General features: G+C 37.9%; 1 protein-coding gene across 2 annotated transcripts; it reads left to right on the top strand.

Moving 5' to 3' along the window:
- Positions 1 to 1,133: 1,133 nt before the first annotated feature.
- Positions 1,134 to 10,806, top strand: LOC107800731 (syntaxin-52). Of its 2 annotated transcripts, XM_016623955.2 has the most exons (8): positions 1,140 to 1,304; positions 1,507 to 1,595; positions 6,667 to 6,771; positions 8,022 to 8,245; positions 9,484 to 9,689; positions 9,784 to 9,884; positions 10,031 to 10,075; positions 10,355 to 10,806. In XM_016623955.2, exons 4-8 carry the CDS (start codon positions 8,028 to 8,030, stop codon positions 10,478 to 10,480), a joined length of 696 nt encoding a protein of 231 aa, XP_016479441.2. In that variant the 5' UTR covers positions 1,140 to 1,304; positions 1,507 to 1,595; positions 6,667 to 6,771; positions 8,022 to 8,027; the 3' UTR covers positions 10,481 to 10,806. The 2 variants fall into 2 exon arrangements, with proteins under 2 accessions (XP_016479440.2, XP_016479441.2); XM_016623954.2 differs by lacking the exon at positions 1,507 to 1,595 and having other exon boundaries at positions 1,134 to 1,304.
- The last annotated feature ends 14,020 nt before the right edge of the window (positions 10,807 to 24,826 follow it).

The following is a 24,826-nucleotide window of genomic DNA, read 5'->3' as shown; positions in this document are numbered from 1 at the left end:
TACAAACGATATACATAATTGTTTGTAAGTTGTATGCAAACTGCGTGAAAAATGTATGATGTTGTATGAAGCATGACAAACAAACTATACCTGATTACACGTTTGAAGATGTAACATTGTATGAAAAATATACTATAAAAGTTATATAAAAGTTGTATGATGTAGTGTGAAAACATGTAAACTATATAACAATTATATATGGATTGCAAATTTACGATAAGGACTACCACTACAAGTATTATACCATGTTTAACTAAACTTTTAAAATTAACTTATTTTGAGAAGTGATTTTTCTCAAAAATACATTCGGTAAGAAGTAGTTTGTGTTTGACTAATTAATTTAAAAAGTAATTCTAAGCAGTAATTAGTGTTTGGCCAAACTTTTAAAAAGTATTTCTAAGTATATTTTTCAGAAAGTGCTTTTAGGGAGAAACTATTTTTTTTTTTCGCTTTTCCAAAACTACTTCTACTCAAAAGCAGCTTTTTTCCTCTTATAAAAGCTTGGCCAAATACTTCAACTTTGAATTTTTTTTTAATTTTTAAAAAATATTTTTGGCCTTAGAGAAGCTTGCCTAATAGGTTATTAGCAACACATGGATTAATAATGTTTGAATTATTTTTTATTGGGAGTTTGGTTCATTGCAATAAAATTAAATATATAAGATATTATTTAAAACTAAAAAACAATGAATTTACAATTATACCTTGGATGCCTGAATTTCATAGATTTCTAGAAAAAAAAAGAGAGGATAATTTTGTCCTTTTAATATTTTATCCATATATAAATTATACATGAATTAATTATTACATATTGATAGTAGTATAAAATTATATTATTCCAAAATTGATGTATAACTTTATATAAGGATTAACTATACATGAATAAAAAGATAAATTAAATATTGTATAGCTATTGCAATTCCTTTATACCTTAAGTATTTCTTTCTATACCTCAAACCAAACGATTATAGAACAAACACAATTGTTTTTTCCTGTTTTAAAGAAATCAGGAAAAGAAATACTCGTTATATGTATCCCTTCAAAATAAATTCCCAATCAAAGAACTTGCCAAAGATCAGACGGCCCACATTATGGGAGTAGCATAACAAGTAAATTCGTGTCGTAATTTACGTGGAAACGGACAATAAAGCTGGCTTCCTTCCTTCCCCCTCATTCCTTTTGACCTTTTCCTCAATTAATTCTTTAAAAGAATTTAAGGGGAAAAAAATGGTCATATACAGAATACCCGGGGAATCCTGATCCAATATTTCTCAGCAAACTGTTGATTCAATTCATTGCGTAAGGTAAATTCCAACACCCTTCACTAATTACTTGTTCATTCTGATTTGAATCTAAATTACTCTTGTTTTCATGATGGATTTGTATTTATCCTTTCTTTTTGAGTTTCTGATAAGCCCAGGAAGAGTGCTGCGTAAACATTAAGAATTTCGAAAGTTTTAGCTTTTATCTTAATTGGGTTTTGTTATTTTGGTACTATTTTGACAGTTGTATGGAGATTGTAATGATGCCAAAAGTGGGTTCTTAATAGAGCCAATAGTTCACTTCTGGTGTTAAAGGTTTGCTATGTTTTAGAGGTAAATTGAATTCTGGAATTAGTTGCTTCAGTTACAATTTTAGTTTCCGCAATACTGCAGAAAGAACTTGTATTACATTTGAAACATCTAACAGAACTGTAACATAATAGCTTGTTTGGTTAGTTGTTACGTGTTGTGTTGTAGTGTACTGTTACCTTAAATAAAATGTTTGTTTTGATTGTTACCTTAAATTGAATCTTATTGTATTGTTAAGAGTTTCTAATGAGTATAAAAGAGCTCTGGGGCCTCAGCTCTCCTTTAGTAGCAACTGGGGCCTCAGCTCTCCTTTATAAGTATAAAAGAGCTGATCTTAGTCTTATGCTGTCACTTATGAGTTGCAATATTACGACAACGACTATGCCTAATTGTAATTCTCAAACTAATTCATTTTGGATTTTACGAATCCTCGTTATGCATTCTGCTCTACTTCGACGTGGTTCGTTTCAATACTCAATAAATTTGGCGTTTAAGATATTTTTTGGTATAAGTTTAAGACAATTAGGGACTTCCGAGTTAGATTCAAGAAAACAAATACTTTGGAGTTTTTGTAATAACTGAGATTCTGTTATGCAGTTGGTGTCGTAATTAAAACCTATGTTGGTCGAGGATAGGACCATATTGTTTCATAGACTGTACAATGATATGATGCCCTCAATAGGTAATGTGTGAACAGGATATGTCTCTTATGAGAAACAAAAGTGAGCCCACACTTTAAGATAGGTAATGTAAGTATTTAGTTAATGTAAACCCAGCAAAGAGATAATGATGGAATGTACATCCAAAAAGGTAAGTACTTTACAGTGTGTGTAAAGAACTAAGGGAGTCACTCATGGTGTCAGGCTCTTAACACATTTTCCATGCCCATGTTGCACCAAAAACCAACATAGACATTTGTGTTTGAGATATCTACATGTCCTTATCTTCAAGAACTCTAGCATTTCTCTCCTTCCAAATAACCCACCATGCGACTGCTGGAATTGAGTTCCATATACCAAGAGAGGATCTGGTCATTCCCTTCTTATGCCAAGCAAGCACGAATACAGAGTAGATCACTAGATCTTGGCATACAACTTCTAATGCCCAAGGAGTTCAAGAAAAATTCTAGATTTGGTATGTAAAGCTTCAGTATAGGAATAAGTGATTGACATTTAACTCTTCTTCCTCACAGAGTATGCATTAACTGCAAAGGATGATGCCTCTCTTTTGTAAGTTGTCGAGTGTGAGCCATTTGCTAGACTTTAAAGAGTCTATTGAAGGCCTGGACATGTGTGACAAAACATATCAGGGAAGTCAATTGATTTTGGCTTCAGAGCAAGCAGCTTTCTGAAAATGCTACAATATAAAATAAATTTTGGCTTCAGAGCAAGCAGCTTTTTAGGTAAGCCTAACAAATTTGCGGAATAATATAATATAAAACTGAAGCCCAATTCTCAACACGTGAAATAAATATAAAACTGCAAATCAATAATTACAACTCCTAAAATCCAGTAGAAATAAGTCACAAGCTTCTAAGAGAAAATACTGAGTGTCTTTATACATCAGAGTCTAAAGAGAGTAAGGAAAGCAACATAATAAGATATAGGGGGACTCCGAGGTCTGCGGACGCTGGCAGATATACCTTGAAGTCTCCACGTACAGTCTAGCTCACTGGTATCTGGTATGGTAGGAAGAACCTGGATCTGCACAAAAAGATGTGCAGAGTGTAGTATGAGTACACCACAACGGTACCCAGTAAGTGCCAAGCCTAACCTCGGTAGAGTAGTGACGAGGTCAGGTCAGGGCCCTACTGGTTTAAAAGAAATTAAGGCAGAAGATATAATAATATTTGAAATGACTCAGAATTTAAACAACGAGAACTTCAGAGAATAACGACACAACAATTAGAGGTAAACAACAGGGGCGCTCCCGAGGTACCGCCTCGTAGTCCCAAATGTAAATATGCACGACAGGGGATCTCCCGAGGTACCGCCTCGTAGTCCCAAAATAAGTATGCAAGACAGGAGGATCTCCTGAGGAACCGCCTCGTAGTCCCAAAGTAAATATGCAAGACAGGGTTATCTCCCGAGTAAACGCCTCGTAGTCCCAAAGTAAGTATGCAAGACAGGGAGAGGAACCGCCTCGTAGTCCCAAAGTAAATATGCAAGACAAGGGGATCTCCCGAGGAACCGCCTCGTAGTCCCAAAGTAAATATGCAGCAGATAACCGTTAAGCAAATGCCTTCATGTGTTCCATAGAAAAGGGTGTCTCTTCAAACTTATGGATGCGCTGTAATAAATTTATCTTCGATTTTATCTCTATAAGATGAAATGGTGATATGATTTTAGTGTTGCGGTTCGATAGCAAATTTAGTCAAAGAAAGAAATTTGCAAAGCTATCCTTGTTAATCGTCAGGTGATTTCAGAACATCTTATACCAGGAACTTGGTCTTTTCTTAATAGGAGTGACGCTGGACAAATAGAATTTAATATTGTCACTTAGTTAAAGAAACTTACATTCATAATAAAGTGATCGATTCTGGTTGTATGTGGTGGCTCAACTGTTTGTTTACTTTCTGTTGATGCAGTTACTAATGTTCCCATACAAAGAGGAAATAGGCAAGGCATATGGAAGTGTTACATAAATTTGATCGAATAAACATGACAGCTAGTTCACAAATCAATTCCCAAAAAGAAGTAGCTTTGCAAATTTGTCCGTACCGTTAAAAGTATCAAGTAGGAGTGAACAGCACTAAGGAAGCAACTTGATTTCTTCATCACTAGAGTTACCTATACCTATATAGATAAAATGTGTTTGTGTTTGGTGATTGTGTATTTGTTCATTTGTTTAGCGTAACTGTTCGTACTTTTTGTTCTTTCTAATGTTATGGTGAACTAGACCATATTAGTTCATAATCTCTGTGCTTACCAGAATATAAGGAACACCATCTTTGGGTGAACTTTTATTTATCTATTTTCTTTGGCTCGTTTTTGGGTCTTCACTGTAGACATGATATCATCATGGTCATATGAGGTGATGAAGACGGTTAACTTGCAACTGCACTAAAGAGAACTTTTGTCAATGGGAAAAGGATGAATATGATTTCTGTGGACACATAATCACTCTGAGTTATATTGTGTGTTTGTGTGTTTAAAACTAATTATCTAAAACTGCATTAAGGAGAAATTATGCATATGGAAAAGAATGAACGGTTTCTGTGGGCAGATAATAACCGAATTTGTAAAACTAGTTCTTATCTTGGTTCTATACCTCTTTAATTTGAACATAATAGAAAAAGCTTGTTAAGTAGGGAATATGGTATATTTTAACCTCAGAAGATTATTCACCAGCTAGTAATTAGTGGTATCAGAAAATTCTGTTATCCCAAATAAATGTTCTACAGGATGTTCTTCATTTTTTCAATTATTTAATTTTCTTGGGAGTCTTCACAGAATTTTGAGAGCTTAGTGTTCTATTTGACCTCATATTGCTAGTGTCAACTGTCTAACCCAAATAAAGGAGGACTGTCGTGGTAATTTGACAGCCTGCATAAGACATCTATCGGTCAAGGATTTATTCTGGCTTACCGGATGAACGTCTACCTCCTAAGCTTTCACTAGCCATTGGGTCGCATTCCTGCCTGCAGCATTTCATTCTCTTTATGATGGGCATCCTTCTAGTGTTGAACCCCTAATTTGTCTTAAGAAATAAATCATTGGGTGTCGGAATGGTCTGGTTCAAAGAGATGCTTTGCTCTATTAGTTTCCGTTCAGGAACAGCAGCAAAACTCCTATTTTTCAAGTACCTTGGGTCTATTATCCAACGAATTGGGAGATTGATGAGGATGTTACTCATCGTATTGGAGCAGGGTGGATGAAATGGAGACTCGCATCCGGTGTTTTATGTGATAAGAATGTGCCACCTAAACTTAATGGTAAGTTTTACAGAGTGGTGGTCAGATCTACCATGTTGTACGGAGCAGAGTGTTGGCCAGTCAAGAACTCTCATGTCAAGAAGATGAAAGTAGCGGAAATGAGGATGTTGAGATGGATGTGCAGACATACCAGGATTGATAAGATTACAAATGAAGATATTTGGGACAGGGTAGGATTAGCCTCAGTGGAGGACAAGAATAGATGCGGGAAGCGAGGGTTAGGTGGTTTGGGTATGTGAAAAGGAGAAGCACAGATGCTCTAGTGAGGAGGTGTGAGAGGTTAGCCTCGGGTGGTCTGAAGAGGGGTAGAGGTAGACCAAAGAAGTATTGGGGATAAGTAATTAGGCAGGACTTGCCGTAGCTTCAGCTCACAGAGGACATGACCCTTGATAGGAAGGTGTGGAGGTCGAGAATTAGGGTAGAAGTTTAGTAGGCAGTCGACTGTGTGTCTTCCCCATACCGGTAGTAGTAGTAGTTAGCCTTGTATTCGGTTATTGACAGTCTTGATTACTACATGTTTTCTTATTATATTGTTGTTGATACTGCTTGTTCTCTTATTATCTTGTTATTGTTACGGCTTGTTTTCTTATTATCTTGTTGTTGGTATTGCTTGTTGTTAGTGCTTTCTTTTTCTTTCTTTGAGCCGATGGTCTATCGGAAACAACCTCTCTACCCTCAAGGTAGAGGTAAGGTATGCGTACACACTACCCTCCCCAAACCCCATTCGTGGGATTATACTGAGTTTGTTGTTGTTGTTGTTGTTCTTTTTCCTATTGCTGAATAGCTTCTTGAAGGATGGGTTTACAAATCTCTGATCGCTTTTATAATATTTTCTTATCAACCCCTATTAGAATCTTATTCCACATTATTTAATGAGCATACAACTCTAGAAGGGTTTGCTAGACAAATCCCTCAAATGAATTGCGCTATTCAAGTCAAGAGTTAATATGCTTCTATATAACTTCCCTTTACTTGCAACGGGTTGTCTTCACAATCATTTGGTTTGCTTAACTTCATTCTTGTTCGTTCCATGCACACAAGTCAAGAGTTAATATGCTTCTTTATAGCAAGTCATGACCATTATTACATTAACTTTTTCAGATTTTTACTCTAGTTTCTTTAAATTTTATGAATATTTATGTATATCTACTTCTTTGTTAGGCATGGGCTGCAATTGAGAAGTTCTCAGGCAATATTGGGGTAATTCAGTGAGTTAGTTTAAAGCTCTAAATCAACAAGCCTAGTTGAAATCGTTTTGGTTGAAAGGTCAGATTCATTTCCTTTCACACTGTGGAAGATTTGGCATATGATTGATGTTCTAGTATGTTAAACTTCCAAAACATGCCTGTTCTGCTTCTTATGAGCTTCATTCCGTGAAAACCTATTCATGTGCATGTGTATTTGCGTTTAGATGTTTTTGCTTGTAAATGTTAGATGTAATACGTTGTAAAACAGCTCCCAAAGTGTATAACATATTTGCATTTTTGGATGATGAAGAATAAGGGCTTCTGTTCTGCCATGTCCCGGGTGGCCTTATTTTTCTATGGTTCCCTTTATTTCGACAGTCATTGTTGATTGTAGTTTTTGTCCTTTCAAATAAGGAGACATGGTGTCCTAAGTTTCATCTGTCAATGTTTACTTTTTATTCTGGTTTCAGATTTTTATAGTTTTACTAGACTTTTAATATTCACTTTAGAGTTTAGACTATGTGAACTCAAGCTTTAGAGTTATATTTTTTACACTTAAACTTTTTTGCGTGAGTTATGCTTGAGTGTTGAACCAACAATCATGAAGCTTTTTTTTCTGTTCTTTACCTGTATCTTATCTTTCATTACTTTTATTTGCAGCATCAAGCCTTATTTTACACTGAAAAGCCTTATTATACAACATTCTGCTTCTTTTCCCTGCGTTTTGACTTTTATGGCAAGCTCCAAGCCTGTGCCCCCTTTTATTTCTCTTTATTTCTTTCCACATATTCTTTACTTTTGGCTGCACTGTGATATCTCAGAGGCAGTTTGGCATGGATGCTGATCTTTGTGTGTTTATAAAAGTCTGAGATGTTATTTTTCTGTTGCACCTTGGAATTAACTATAAAGTTATTGCAAATTAACTCATTATGGAAAGCAGCTCCAAAGTTAAACTTCAAATAACGTACTCCCAAAATGATTGTCTGCCTATATCTTTTTTATCATTCCTAAAACAATGTTCATCTTCTGAAAAGGAAATTTCGCAATATTTTACACAAGAAAATATTATATGGAATCCAGCTTTATTGTTCCAGAGACAACCTTTTCTCTTTTCTTTTCCTATCTATTCCTCAATAACAGAATAGTCACTCACATACAATGCCTAATTCGACTTGCGTCGTTACTAATTTTGTCAACTCAAACGTGGGAATTCAATTTGGTCGTAGAGCTAATTAAGTATCCCTTTTATATTTTGAATAAGAGTCAGAAGTAATGTTTAATATTCATTTTCTTATTTTTTTTGCCTAAGATGCAATTTTGATTTCTCAGCTATCTATGGCATCGTCTGCTGACTCATGGATGCGAGAATTTAATGAAGCATCCAAACTTGCGGATGAAATCGGTTCTATGATTTCTGCGAGGAACTCCTTGCCCTCTTCCGGACCTGAAACACAACGACATTTATCTGCAGCTCGGAGAAAAATCACTATATTAAAGACAAGGCTTGATACTCTCCAGTCCCTTCTTCCAACACTCCCAAGCAAGCAGCCTTTGTAAGAAAACTGCATACAGACTTCTATTTGGGTTTTTATGATATTATGTTAAATCATCTTTCAGTTTATTATGATATCCTTATAAAGTACTCAGGTTTAAACAGAAAGATGGTAAATCAACGATTTCATGTTGTTTCACAAATTTACTTCAACATTTTCTGTTCTATCGTTTGTGCTCAAGGATGCACTATCATTGACTTGAAAATTTACTTCATGATTATAACCTTATCTTTACTTGAAAGATCTGGTACTAGTTACCTCTGTATACAGTTTGGTCTGAAATGGCTTTGTTTCTCTGGTTATTGCCTTTGGAATAGAGTTAAATTCCAGTTTCAGATTTGAGATATAACTCCTCAGATTATTAGCTATGTTTATAACCCGCTGTGATAACGGGTAGAAGTGAAGTTAATAAGTTTGTAATCTTAATCCACTGTTGATACGGGAGGGACAATTTGCAACTTGAACATAAAGTTTAAAATCATTATTTAAAGGTGAGTTGATGAGTCCTAGGTATGTTGGAACAGGGTTTAGTATAGGGTTGAGTGGAGCATAGAGATTGAGAGGGTTAACATGAGGGCGGAGAGGTTAGGAAAAGCTGGATTGCTGGTGTGGTTTGAGGAGAGTGTGACTCCGGTGGAGTTTGATGGGAGTTAAGGGAGTAGGCTGAATAGATGACTTGGTCAGCATACAAATGATATAGTTAAAGAAGTGTTCATCTTCTGGAGGTACAGGTGCGGTACACTTTTATTAGTTCCAAAAAAAAGTTAGTCTTAGTCCATAAGCCGGAGGTGTTAAATTTTTATAGCTGAAAAATGAAAGTGGAGTGAATCATTAATCGCGAAATCATTTTAATAGTTGTATGGGAATTTTTATGTTTTTGTTGAAGTGTGCGACCATCTCATCTGAAAGCTTAAGCTATTAGAGAGAGAGCACATTTTTATTTACTTAATTATGTCTTTAACACGCCCCCTCACGTACGGGCTTGATTCTTTTTGATGAGCCAAGCACGTGAAAATTCTTTTTGATATTGGGTGGCGGTGAGACTCGAACCCAGGACCTCTGATGCTTTGATACAATGTTGAAGTGTGCGACCATCTCATCTAAAAGGTTAAGCTGTTAGAGAGAGCACATTTTTATTTACTTAATTATGTCTTCAACAGTTTTTCAGAGTATATATTTTGCTGTTATTAATTGATGAAGATTTGTAAGTTTATTCATGGTTTTTTACTCGTAAACAGAACCAAAAAGGAGATGAAGCGTCGTCATGACATGCTCGATAATATGATTACGAAAGCTAATCAGATGGCGACCACACTCAACATGAATAACCTTGCAAATAGGGATAGCTTGCTTGGCCCAGAAACTAAGCGACCTGATGTTATCAGTCGGGCAACTGGTCTTGACAACCAGGGTCTTGTAGGTTTTCAACGACAAGTTATTAAAGGCATGTTGTCATAACACTGGAAATCTACATGTTCTGCTTATTTTTTCAAAAAGCTTAGTTAATGTGGTTGTCTTTTGATTTATGTTTAAAACAGAGCAGGATGAGGATCTTGATAAATTGGAGGAGACGGTGACAAGCACAAAACATGTTGCATTAGCAATCAATGAGGAGCTGAACCTACATACTGCACTACTGGTGGGTGATATCACTGCAAAAAGTTTCATTTTAATCTTTTATGGTTTTGTCTAACACTTGAAAGCATTTCTCTCCCTTTCATTTTGATGGGGTTTTCAAAAACTATTTCTAAATTTTAGCAGCATAATGTTTGATCTAATATGCAGGATAACTTAGACTACCATGTTGATACAACAAACTCCCGGCTTCTGGTATTGCTCGTTTTCAATATGCTTCAAATTGACTTTTTTCTTTTTTTGGTTGTGTTGTGTGTGTTACATGAGTTATTCATTCTTATAGATACATTTCTTTGAGTAGTAGTTTTGCTTTTGCTAAAGTCATATAGTTTATTGCATAACATCACTACACAAACCAATGCTACCAATTCAAACCTGTGGATGGTAAAATCGGACGAAGGAATTAATAAGAAGTAAAATCTCTGATTTTGTCGCGCTCAAGCTAATGCGATTTTTTACTGTCCTTTGAAACAGAGAGTGCAAAGGAAATTGGCATTTTTGAATAAACGCACAAAAGGTGGCTGTACTTGGTTGTGCCTTTTGGTCATATTTATCGTTATTCTAGCTGTTGTCATCTTCCTATTGGTAAAGTTCTTGTGATAATATGATGGTAAAGTATCATCCAATTCTTCTATATTGTTCATTGTTGGCTACAAGAGAAGCCCTTTGTTGCATTCCTTTTGCAACTTCTTCAATCAACTTCTAAAGTTCTAGTTATACAAGGACTGCAATTTTTTCATCAATTTGTTTTGAAAGCAGGTATTGTGTATATTTTGCGTTTTCCTGTGCTACTGGAAATCGTACATAACACAATATAGCTTTTAATTTAAGAAGAAACAAAACTCTGCCATGGATACTAGTGGCAATTCTTATGAACGTATTAAATTTTATGGTGCAATGCATTCTTCAGGCTTATAGTTAAACTATTACGCAGTTTATGACTTATCAAAATGTGATTGTTTTGGTGGTTTTACTCTCTTGCATACATGCTTCTGAATGTATAAGGATCACACATATTAATCCACTTTATTGTTACTGTCACTTTGACCCTGTTTGGCCAAGTTTTCAGAATCGCTTTCTTCAAATTATATTTCGAATTACATTGGAATAATAATAATAATTTGTGTTTGGTCTAAGTCATTTGAGAAGTGCTTTTGTTAGTAACAAAGAGACAGTTCCATGTTTGGCCTATCTTCTAAGAAGAACGGTTGAGTGTCAAATATGAAAATAAATATAAATATTCACTTAGAATCTTTTTTTCTTTTGGGGGTGGGTCAAATGGGCTAAATTTTGTTCAACCAAAGTATAATTATTTACTTCCGGTAGCTCCAATGAACTATAGAGCTGAACTCAAATAAAACCACTATTGCTACTTAATTGTCTCCCCTCTGATCTATCTATTTATAATTAGTCTTACAAAACTAGAGAGGAAAACTATTCGAACTTTCTAAAATCAAAGATGAGGATCAAGTTGTGTTATTGCCTGTTTTCTTACCCCTGTCATTTAAGCATATAAGAGATATTATGTTTTATGGAAATGATAATATCTCTTATAAAGATATCAAATCTATTTTGAAATTAAAAGAACAAATAGATAAAAATATTACTAGGGAAGCTAGTGGGAACCTAGGGGAAGGCTTGTTCATAAGAGTTAGATCCAATAAGAAAGATTCAAGTAGTGAGAGATCTAAATCAAAGTCAAAATTCAGATACAAAAATGTCATGTGCAAATACTGTCATAAGAAAGGTCAAAGTCACATTATTTCTGAATGCATTAAATTGAAAAACAAAGAAAAGCATATAGAAAAAAAAAAGAGCACAAATATACTAAAATTGTCGAAGCAAGTGTAGCTGCTATTGAGATTGATGGAACTATTTTTTTAGCAACTAATAATAGTTTCAAATCTAACAATGAGTGGATTTTAGATTCGGGTTGTTCTCATATTTGTCCCAATCGGAATTTATTTACCACATATGAATCTATTGGAGGTGGAGTTGTCTTTATGGGCAACAATGCTGCCTGCAAAGTTATTGAAAAAGGTACAGTCCGAATCAAAATGCACGATGGTGTGGTGAGAACTCTCACCGATGTTAGACACGTTCCTGACTTGAAGAAAAATCTCATCTCTTTGGGCACTCTAGAATCTCTTGGGTGCAAGTACACATGTGAATGTGGAGTTCTGAAAGTTTCACATAGTACTCTTGTAATCATGAAAGCACGCAGATCTGGTACGTTGTATACTCTATTGGGATCTACTGTTACAGGCAGGGGTGTACAAACCGAATCGAAAAATTCACCAAACCGAAAAGTCAAACCAAACCGATTGAAAACCCCGATTAGGTTTGGTATTTAGCAAAAAAAAAAAATGTGAACCAAACCGACATATAAATATATAATATTTATATTTACTTTTAAGACTTTTTATAGAATGTTCTTTAAAAATGTCTAGAAATATTTGCGATTCGCTTATGGGATGTAATATTTCGTTAAATATGAAGTGCTCCATATTTATTAACTTTAAATAATGGGTTGTATGATAATTTTTTTTATCAAGTGTTAGTGAATGCGTCAATTTATTTGTTCTTCCATATTCATATGTCAAAATCTATTATATTCTTGTATCTTTTTCGAATTTGAAATGGAATTTTGATGATTTAAAATTAAATAGAACATATCATTATATGGTAAGGCTTGCAAGTGGGCTGGTCCAGGCTCGGGACCGCGGGCGGGCCAGGACCGTTAGGACTGATTTTAGTGGGCCTGGGCCAGTCTCGTGGGCCGGTCCTATGCTTTGGGCCCGCCTGGACCGGGACCGTCCTGCTAGGGATCGGGACCGGACCGGTCCCCTCGCGGGCCAAACGGTCCCAACGGTCAACTTTAAAAAAAAATAAATTAAAAAATAATCATTGGGCTGTCAAAAATAGCCGTTAACTATTTATAAAATAGATATTTAATCCTCTCAACTTTGTTTTAACCCCAAACTTTTTATAATTACACTTTTTTCTTACTTTGGATGTAACATTTTCTGCACACACATGAATTTATGAAGTGAATGTCTTATATAAAATTTAAGAATATGTCATCAATTTGGTCTTATAACTGTTTTCTAAATTTTCTATGTCTTATTTACATTTGATAAAGCTAATAAGTCTTCTTTGAACATATAAATGTAAGTAATAAATTCCATATATGTTATACCTTTAACCAAAGTGATGCATCTTAGAATGCCATCAGCATATTCCTATATTGACATAGTAATTTGAAGATACGTCTTTGTAATTGCATCAGCGTATTCATGTATTGACATAATAATCCGACAAACTTATATTGAAAATATATTTCACCTTGTTTGCTAGTTAGCTTATTGGAGAATGCGTCATTTCAGGTTATTTGTATACTTTTAGTGCATCCACTCTTGGCAAGCAATGGGACTAGCTGAACTTGCGGAGGATGTAGCTTCGCCCGAAAGTGGCGATGACCAAATTATTTTTCTGTCACCATCAACGGAAATTCCTTCGGACCTTGATGGATTTATGAAGTTTGTAAGAGATACCAAATAACTTATATGAACAAAAATTAGTATGTATTATGTAACTTGTATTTTGGCACATCTTGATTAGTTTCTTTTTCTTCTCAATGGTGGTATTAGCACCTTGTTGTGCTCATTCCATAGGGGAGAGGAAGACTAAGAAAGATATTGCCATGATTTTTAATGCTATAATAAAATTACAAGGCATTGATTTGAATATCTCTTTACAATATTTTTGTCTTTAGACTTTAAATTTAAATTAAAAAATTTAGGTCACAATTCTATAATAAAATTTACAAGGCATTGCCTTAGATATTATTTTTTAACATCCTTTTGTCTCTAATTTCTATTTAATTTATATATAAAATAAATTATTGGGCCCACTTAGCCCATTTAGCCCGCGGGTCGGGACCGTTTAGCCCGGAACCAAACGGTCCCGGTCCCGAGCCGGTCCCTACAAAAAGACCATTTGGTCCGGGACCATTTGGCCCGTTTAATTTGAGACCGGCCCAGGACCGTTTGGACCGGCCCACTAGGCCCGTTTAGGCCTGAGACCGGCCCATTTGCCAGCCTTATTATATGGGTTCATATTTATTTTTATGTTTAATTATTAAATTCGGTTAACCTTGAAACTGTACATCAACGTAAAATTATTGTCAGACGACAAAAAAATAACTATCATGTGTTACTAAGAAAATTCTTTCATAAGAATATTTTAATAGATCATATATTTGTCAGTTTTTTTAATTTTTACTAAACATATATTTACTTATCAAAAATTTAAAAAAGTAAGATTGAAATAATATTCATATAAAAAATTCCGAAAAACCGAACCAATCCAAACCGATATAGTTGGTTTGGTTTGGTCTTGATAAAAATCGAATCAAACCGGTCCATGTACACCCCGAGTTACAGGTGCTGCTGCAGTTTCAACATCAGATAAATCCAATTCTGACATCACCATATTGTGGCATATGCGATTGGGGCATATGAGTGAAAAATGTCTTTCCATCCTTAGCAAAAGAGATTTCTTATGTGACCAAAGTACCGAAAATATGGAGTTTTATGAACACTGTGTGTTCGAGAAGCAGAAAAGAGTCAGCTTCAAATCTCCAGCAATTCATAGAACAAAAGGTACTTTGGATTACATTTGTTCAGATCTTTGGTGTCTTTCACGTACCCCATCAAAAAGGTGGTGCCATGAATATGTTAACTTTCATCGATGATTATTCAAGAAAAGTTTGGGTTTATTTCCTTAAAAATAAAAGTGATGTTTTCTTAACTTTCGAACAATGAAAAGTTTTGATTGAGAAGCAAACATGAAAACAGGTTAAGCGGCTTAGAACAGATAATGGCTTGGAATTTTGTAATGATGAATTCAATGAATTTTGCAAGAATGAAGGAATTACTCGACACCGTACTGTGAGAATGACACCTCAGCAAAATGGTGTGGCAGAAAGGATAAATAGAACTCTTTAGGAAAAGGCTCGTTGCATGATTTCAAATGCTAGGTTGACAAACGCCTTTTGGGCAGAAGCTATCTCTACAACTTGTTATATTGTCAATCGTGCTCCTTCTGCACCCTTAAACTTTAAGACTCCAGAGGAAATATGGTCAGGTACTCCTGCTAATTATTCTTATTTGAAGAAATTTGGTTGTAATGCATACATGCATGTAAATGATGGAAAATTAAAGCCAAGGGCTAAAAAGTGCATTTTTCTTGTGTATGCATTTGGGGTGAAAGGATACCAACTATGGTATCATGATCCCATGACACCAAAATTTATAATTAGCAGAGATGTAACCGTTGATGAATCATCTATGTTACATTACAGAAAAGAGTCTTCTAGATCTTGTAATACAGATAAAGGGAAGAGTACATAGAAGCACGTGGAGGTTGAGATTGGTATTCCTTCTGAGCCAAGCTTATCAACTTTGAAGAAAAATACAGTTGAAACTCCTGAAGTTGAGCTAGAAGCTGAAATTCCTGAAGTTAAGACTCCTGAAATTGAAATGAAAGAAGAGGAGTATTCTATAGCCAAACATAGACCAAGAAGAGAAAGTAAACAACAATTAAGGCTTGGAGATTATGTTGCATTTATTTTTTTAGTTGCACATGAAATTGAAGAAATTGGAGAATCATCAAAATATTTAGAAGCAGTTTCTGGTACTATTCAGCCAAGTGGCTTATTGCAATGAATGAAGAAATTGAGTCTCTACACAAGAATGGTACTTGGTCTCTTGTGAAGCCGCCATCAGGAAAGAGAGTTGTTGGTTGCAAATGGGTCTTCAAGAAAAAAGATGGCATTCCAGGGGTTGAAGATGCGAGGTATAAGGCACAATTAGTTGCAAAGGGCTATAGTGAGGTACAAGGAGTTAATTTTAATGATATTTTCTCACCCGTTGTTAAATATAGCTCTATTCGTGTCTTGCTTGCATTAGTTGCCATGTATAATTTGGAATTAGAACATCTTGATTTTAAGACAATTTTCTTACATGGTGAACTTGAGGAACAAATTTGCACGCATCAACCCGAAGGATTTGAAGTTGAAGGAAAATCAGATCATGTTTGTGTCACGACCCAAAAATCAGACCTGTCGTGATGACACCTATCTAAATACTAGGCTAACCGACCCACAATTTCTTTTAAATACTGAAAACATAATAATTAAGTTTAAGAGAAAATGTCATAAATACTGGATATAAATACACTCCCAAAACCCGGTGTCACTGAGTACATCAGCATCTATATATTACAAGTCTTAAAAATACGGTTTATAATAGTCTGAGACCAAATACAATAAACAAGGAGATAGGGAAGGAGAGACAAGGTTTGCGAAATACGACAGCTATCTCTGAATCTTCGAAAAATTAACTGTGCGAAAGAATCAACACCCACTGTGTCCGGGATCACCTGGATCTGCACACGAAGTGCAGGGTGTAGTATGAGTGCAACCAACTCAGTAAGTAACAATTAAAAGTAGTGACGAGCTTCACAACTAAGTCCAAATATAGTAGTTTCCAACATAAAAAGGTAGGCATGCTTTCAAGTTCAACATTTAAAAACCCAAACAGTAATTTCATATCAACTTCGCCTGAAACAGAAGATAATGTCTTTCAGAAATTTCCAAAACAATGATATATGACAGCTGAAATGCAGCAATAATAAAATCAATGCATCCTCTCAGAGTAACAGTCACTCAGTCCTCCCATTCACTCCAACCTCACAGTCACTCTTTCCTCACCGTCACTGATTTCTCACAGTCACTCATTCCTCTTAATCACTCAGTACTCGGCACTCGGCACTCGCACTCAGTAGGTACCTGGGCTCACTGGGGTATGTATAGACTCTGGAGGGGATCCTTCATCCCAAGCGCTATAACAAGCCAATCATGGCATAAATCAATGAAACATGTTGCGGCGTGCAGCCCGATCCCATAAATATGCTTACAATTAGGCCCTCGGCCTCACTCAGTCATCAACCTCTCCAATCTCTCGGGCTCTTAGAAATCATGATAAACAGCCATACAACAATGATATGATGCATCAATAATGAATAAGAGAGACTGAGATGTAATATGCGAGTAAAAATCGTGACTGAGTATGAAACAATAATTTAGTAGATAATTCAACATGTACACAACAATGTCAACACATAGTTTAAACATGATTTATAGATTAATTTCTCTAAATACGTGGAAAAATATATGGATATCAACATATTATTCAACTACACAGTTCCATGGAATTGACCAAGTCGCAATTCCTACGGTGAAGCTCACACGCCCATCACCTAGCATGTGCGTCATCTCAAACCCAGTCACATAACACATAAGCCGGTGTTTCATACTTTCAAGACCAAATTTAGAATTGTTACTTACCTCAAATCATGTAATTCTTTATTCTACAATGCATTTGCCTCGCGAATCGGCCTCCAAACGCCTCGAATCCCGTTGTTTTCCTTGAAAATCTCCCACAAATTGCCTCTTCCCGAGCTCCAATCCGTCAAAAATGGAAAATGGGACGAAGTCCCATTTTCAGAACTTAACATTCTGTCCAGGCATTCCTTCTTCGTGAATGCGACAGGTCCCTCGCGTTCGCGAATTACAAAATTGTGCTGTCCAAACATTGCCCTTCGCGAATGCGAGTCACAGCTTGCGAACGCGATGCTTTACTGGGCGAACCTTCGCAAACGCGAAGGCAAAAATCCTCATCAGCTATTTTCCCTTTCGCAAACGCGATACCTAATCGCGAATGCGATGAACAACCTCGCCCGCCCCCAGCTCCTCTTCGCGAACGCGAGACCCCACTGGAGAATGCAAAGAGCAAATCTTACCTGCCTCAAGTTCCCCTTCGCGTACGCGAGAACCCACTCGCGAACGCGAAGAAGGAAACCAGACAAAGGCATCAGAGTTCAAAATTCATTCCGTTAACCATCCGAAACTCACCGAGGCCCCCGGGACCTCAACCAAACATACCATCAAGTCCCAAAATATCATACGAACTTAGTCGAACCCTCAAATCATCTCAAACAACACTAAAACCACGAATCATACCCTAATTCAAGCCTAATGAAACTAAGAACTTTCAACTTTTACATTCAACGCCAAACCCTATCAAATCAAGTTTGACTGACCTCAAATTTTGCGCACAAGTCATAAATGACATAACAGGCCTGTTCCAATTTCCAGAATCGGATTTCGACCTCGATATAAAAAAGTCAACTCCCCGGTCAAATTTCTCATTAATTCAACTTTCGCCATTTCAAGCCTAATTCCACTATGGACCTCCACATCACAATCCGGACACGTTCCTAAGTCTGAAATCACCCAACGAAGCTAACAGAACCATCAAAATTCAAATCCGTGATCGTTTACACATAAGTCAACATCCGATCAACTTTTCTAATTTAAGTTTTCAATTGTGAGACTAAGTGTCTCAATTCACTTCGAAATCCTTCCGAACCCGAACCAATTAACCTGGTAAGTGATAAAACAACTATAAAGCATAAATTGAGCAGTAAATGGGGGAACGGGGTTATAATACTCAAAATGACCGGTCGGGTCATTACATTCTCTCCCTCTTAAATAAACGTTCGTCCTCGAACGAGTTTAGAATCATACCTGGAGTTTCAAATAGGTGTGAATATTTGCTCCACATCGCCCGCTCAATCTCCCAAGTAGCCTCTCCGACTGGTTGGCCTCTCCATTGTACCTTCACTAACGCTATATTTTTTGACCTCAACTTTCGAACCTACCAGTCTAAAATGACCACCGTTTTCACATCATACGTCAAATTACGGTCCAACTGCACGGTACTAAAATCCAAAATATGAGACGGATCCCTGACATACTTCCGGAGCATGCATACATGGAACACTGGATGAACACCTGATAGACTAGGTGGCAAAGCAAGTTCATAAGCCACTTCTCCAATCTTCTTAAGTATCTCAAAAGGCCCAATGTACCGAGGGCTCAACTTTTCCTTCTTCCCGAACCTCAACACACCCTTAATAGGTGAAATCTTGAGCAGAACCATCTCCCCAACCATGTAAGCAACATCACGGACCTTCCTATTGGCATAACTCTTCTGTCTAGACTGTGCCGTGCGAAGCCTCTTCTGAATCAATTTACCTTCTCCAAAGCATCCTGAACCAAGTCACTACCTAATAGCCTAGCCTCACCCAGCTCAAACCAATCCACCAGAGACCGACACCGTCTCCCATACAAAGCCTCATACAGAGCCATCTGAATACTCGACTGATAGCTGTTATTGTAAGCAAACTCCGCGAGTGGAAGAAACTGATACCCAGAACCCCCAAAATTAATGACACAAGCGCATAGCATATCCTCCAATATCTGAATAGTGCGCTCGGATTGTACGTCCGTCTGAGGGTGAAATATTGTACTCAACTGAACCTGTGTGCCTAATTCTCGCTGCACTGCTCTCCAAAACTGTGATGTAAACTGCGTGGCCCGATCTGAAATGATAGACACTGGCACATCGTGTAGGCGAACAATATCACGGATATAAATCTTAGCCAACCGCTCAGAAGAATAATTAGTACCTACTGGAACAAAATGCGCAGATCTGGTCAACCGATCTATAATCACCCAAACAACATCAAACTTCCTCAAGGTACGTGGGAGCCCAACTACGAAATCCATGGTAATACGCTCCCATTTCCATTCAGGAATTTCAAGTCTCTGAAGTAATACTCCCGGTCTCTGATGCTCGTACTTTACCTATTGACAATTTAAACACCAAGCTACAAACCCAACTATATCTTTCTTTATTCACCTCCACCAATAGTGCTTCCTTAAATCCTGATACATCTTCGCAGCACCTGGATGAATGGAGTACCGCAAACTGTGAGCTTCCTGGAGAATCAACTCACACAAACTATCTACATTAGGCACACATAGCCTTCCCTGCATCCGTAATACACCGTCATATCCAATAGTGACTTCCTTAGCATCACCATGCTGAATCGTATTCTTAAGGACAAGGAGATGAGGGTCATCATAATGACGTTCTCTGATACGATCATAAAGAGAAGACTGAGAAGTCACACAAGCCAAAATTCGACTCGACTCGGAAATATCCAATCTGACAAACTGGTTGGCCAAGGCCTGAACATCCATGGCTAAAGGCCTCTCTGCTACCGGTAGGTATACTAAGCTGCCCAAACTCTCCGTCTTACGACTCAAAGCATCGTCTACCACATTGGCCTTTCCGGGATGATAGAGAATGGTGATGTCATAATCCTTAAGCAACTCCAACCACCTCCGCTGCCGCAAATTAAGATCCTTTTGTTTAAATAGATGTTGTAGACTCCGGTGATTGGTATAAACCTCACAATGGACACCGCACAAATAATGCCGCAAAATCTTCAAGGCATGAACAATAGCTGCTAACTCAAGGTCGTGGACCAGATAATTCTTCTTATGTACCTTTAATTGTCTGGACGCATAGGCAATCACCCTACCGTCTCGTATCAGCACTGTACCGAGACAGACCAATACGTGACGCGTCACAATATATAGTATAAGACCCTGAACCTGTAGGCAACACCAATACTGGGGCTGTAGTCAAAGCCATCTTGAGCTTATGAAAGCTCTCTTCACACTCATCTGACCACCTGAATGGAGCAACTTTCTAGGTCAATTTAGTCAAAGGTGATGCAATAGATGAGAAACCTTCCACAAAGCGACGATAATAACCGGCCAAGCATAGAAAACTACAAATCTCAGTAGCTGAAGATAGCCTAGGCCAACTATGGACTGCCTCTATCTTCTTCGGATCCATCTTAATTCCTTCACTAGACACTATGTGTCCCAAGAATGCCACCGAACTAAGCCAGAATTCACACTTAGAGAATTTGGCATATAGTTTCTCCTTTCTCAGCCTCTGCAATACAATACCCAAGTGTTGTGCATGCTCCTCCTGGCTACGTGAGTACACCAGGATATCATCAATAAATACCACGACAAATGAATCAAGTTACGGTTGGAATACGTTATTCATCAAGTGCATAAATATTGTTGGGGCATTGGTTATCCCAAATGACATCACAAAAAATTCATAGTGACCATAACGAGTCCTGAATGTCGTCTTTAGAATATCTGAATCCCGAATTTTTAACTGGTGATACCCCGATCTCAAATCAATTTTGGAGAATACCCTCGCTCTATGAAGTTGGTCAAATAAATCATCAATATGCGACAAAAGATATTTGTTCTTGATTGTAACTTTGTTCAACTGTCTGTAATCAATGCACATCTGCATAGTACCATCTTTCTTTTTCACAAACAAAACCAGTGCACCCCAAGGTGACACAATAGGCCTAATAAACCCCTTATCAAGGAGTTCCTAAAGTTTCTCTTTTAATTCTTTCAATTCAGCTGGTGCCATACGATGCAGAGGAATAGAAATGGGTTGAGTGCCCGGCACCAAGTCAATACTGAAATCAATATCCTTGTCGGGTGGCATACCCGGCAGGTCTGTAGGAAATACATCTGGAAAGTCTCACACGAGCGGTACTGAATCAATAGTAGGAGTATATACATCAACATCTCTCACACATGCCAAATATGATAAACACCCCTTCCCAATAATACGTTGGGCCTTCAAATAGGAAATTACCCTACTAGGAACATAATCCAGCGAACCTCTCCATTAGACCTTAGCAACCCTAGCATTGCTAATGTCACAGTGTTTGCGTGACAGTCTAGAATAGCATAACATGGAGACAACCAATCCATACCCAGAATTACATCAAAATCAACCATACTAAGCAATAAAAGATCAACTCTAGTCTCCAGCCCTCCAATAGTTACCACACACGATCGATACACACAGTCCACAGTAATAGTATTGCCCATCGGTGTAGATACATGAACGGGTGAAACTAAGGACTCACGGGGCCTATCCAGATAATGAGAAAAATACGATGATACACACGAATAAGTGGAACCAATGTCAAATAATATAGAGGCCTCCATGTGGCACACTAAAACAATACATGTGATCACCGCATATGAAGAAACAACATCTGTCCTGGCAGTAAAAACATAGAATCGGGCATGACCGCCACCTGATCGGCCTCCCCCTCTTGGGCGACCCTTAGCTGACTGAGCCCTACCTCAAATTGGCTGGGCGGGTGGTGAAGTAACTAGTACTGAAGTCGTAGTCTGAATCCTCTGCTGCACTGGACCTCCTAGGCGATGAGGTCACTGCCTCCAACATAATTGCTCAAACTGTCTGTGCAGCTCCTCTCTGCGAGATTGAGGCACAAACTTCTCTAAAAAGAGAACGGAGAACTCCTGCCATGTAAGTGGTACCGCACCGATCGTCCTGCACCTCTCACAAGCCTCCCACCATCTAAAGACAGCCCCAGAAAGCTGAAAGTAGTGAACGAAACCCAACTGGTCTCCAGAATACCCGTTGTACCAAGCATCTGCTAGAACTTATCCAGAAAACCCTGAGCATTCTCTGACTTAACACCGCTAAATGATGAAGGTCGAAGCCTCCCAAATCTCTCAAGTCTCCTCTGGTCATCATCTGCCATAACGGGGACTACCGGGTCCTGAGCAACTGCGGCCGGCTGGGCTGGTAATGCCACCCGTATCTGAAGTCTCTGCACTACCTGATCTGGAGTACGGGCAACAGGGGTATGAGCACCTCCCCCGGCCTGATAAGTGGCAGGTGCGGCCTGAGTCGAAACAAACTGTCAATATCTGTGCTAGAGCCTCCTGAAGGCCTGGAATCACAATAGGTGTAGTTGGTGCCTGAGCTGGTCCCGCGGCTCAACTATACCCGGAATCCGCTCTTGAGCTGCAGTAACTGGTAGTGTTACAGGTGCTGCTCCAACTGCTGTACGAGCTACATCTAGACCTCTACCTCGGCCCCGGCCTCTCGTGGCCCTAACTGGTGGCACTGATGGCTGACCGTCCGATCCAGAAGTACGTGTCCTCACCATCTGTGAGAGAATAAAATAATAGAAATTTAGTTTCCGGAATCAAAAAATTCGCACGACAGAATACAAGAAGGTGAAATTTTCCTAAGGGTTCGACAGCCTCTCGAAGATAAGTACAGATGTCTCTGTACCAATCCGCAAGACTCTACTAAACCTGCCCATGACTCGTGAGACCTATGTAACCTAGGCTCTTATACCTACTTGTCACGACCCAAAAATCACATATGTTGTGATGGCGCCTATCTTAATACTAGACTAGCCGACAACATCGATAACCCACAATTTCTTTTAAATACTGAAAATATAATAATTAAGTTTTAGAGAAAATCCCATAAATAGTGGATATAAATACACTCCCAAAATTCGGTGTCTAAGTACTTGAGCATCTATACATTAAAAGTCTGGAAAATACGGTCTATAATAATCTGAGACCAAATATAGTAAACAAGGAGATAGGGAAGGAGAGACAAGGTCTACGAAACACGGCAGCTACCTCTAAATCTCCAGAAAATCAACATGTGAGTAAGAGAGACTCAGATGTAATATGTGAGTAACAATTGTGACTGAGTATGACACAACAATTTAGTAGATAATTCAACATGTACACGACCTCTATGGATCCCAACAATGTCAACACATAGTTTAAACATGATTTATAGATTAATTTCTCTAAATACGTGGAAAAATGTACGGATATCAACAGATTATTCAACTACACAGTTTTATGGAATTGACCAAGTCGCAATTTCTATGGTGCACGCCCATCACGTAGCATGTGCGTCACCTCAAAACCAGTCACATAACACATAATCCGGGGTTTCATACCCTCAGGACCAAATTTAGAACAGTTACTTACATCAGACCGTGTAATTCTTTATTCTGCAATGCCTTTGCCTCGAAATCGGCCTCCAAACGCCTCGAATCCCGTTGTTTTCCTTGAAAATCTCCAAAATATCTCCTATTCCCGAGCTCAAATTCGTCAAAAATGGACCCATTTTTAGAACTTAAACATTCTTTCCAGGCATTCCTTTTTCGCGAATGCGACAGGTCCCTCGCGTTCGCGAAGCACAAAATTGTGTTGTCCAAACATTGCCTTTCGCGAACGCGAGTCACAGCTCGCGAACACGAATCTTTATCGGGCGAACCTTTGTGAACGTGAGCTTCCCTTCGCGAACGCGAAGCCAAAAATCCTTGCCAGCTATTTTCCCTTTCGCGAGCGCGATACCCAATCACGAATGCGATGAACAACCTCGTCTGCCTCCAGCTCCTCTTCGCGAACGCGAGACCCCACTCGCGAATGCGAAGAGAAAATCTTACCTGCCTCAAGTTCCCCTTCGCAAACACGAGAACCCACTTGCAAACGCGAAGAAGGAAACCAGACAAAGGCATTAGAAAATTCCAGCCAAGTTCCAAGTTCAAAATTCATTCCGTTAACCATCCGAAACTCACCCGAGGACCCCGAGACCTCAACCAAATATACCATCAAGTCCCAAAACATCATACGAACTTAGTCGAACCCTCAAATCACCTCAAATAATGCTAAAACCATGAATCATACCCCAAATCAAGCCTAATGAAACTAAGAACTTTCAACTTCTACATTTAATGCCGAAGCCTATCAAATCAAGTGTGATTGACCTCAAATTTTGTACACAAGTCATAAATGACATAACGGACCTGTTCTAATTTTCAGAATCAGATTTCGACCCCGATATCAAAAAGTCAACTCCCCGGTTAAACTTTTCAAAAATTCAACTTTCGCCATTTCAAGCCTAATTCCACTACGGACCTCCAAATCACAATCCGGACACGCTCCTAAGTCTGAAATCACCTAACAGAGCTAAAGGAACCATCAAAATTCAAATTCGGTGTCGTTTACATATAAGTCAATATCCGGTCAATTTTTCCAACTTAAGTTTTCAATTATAAGACTAAGTG

The sequence above is a fragment of the Nicotiana tabacum genome, chromosome 24, assembly GCF_000715075.1.
Source record: "Nicotiana tabacum cultivar K326 chromosome 24, ASM71507v2, whole genome shotgun sequence".
NCBI lineage: Eukaryota > Viridiplantae > Streptophyta > Magnoliopsida > Solanales > Solanaceae > Nicotiana > Nicotiana tabacum.
The sequence above is the reverse complement of the archived record's forward strand: the minus strand, read 5'-3'. Positions and strand labels throughout refer to the sequence as shown.

Coding starts and splice junctions, on each gene's coding strand:
- LOC107800731 (XM_016623954.2), top strand. CDS start 8,028: ATGGCATCGTCTGCTGACTCATGGATGCGAGAATTTAATGAAGCATCC. Junction 8,246..9,483: donor CTCCCAAGCAAGCAGCCTTT/GTAAGAAAACTG, acceptor ACTCGTAAACAG/AACCAAAAAGGAGATGAAGC. Junction 9,885..10,030: donor ACCTACATACTGCACTACTG/GTGGGTGATATC, acceptor TCTAATATGCAG/GATAACTTAGACTACCATGT.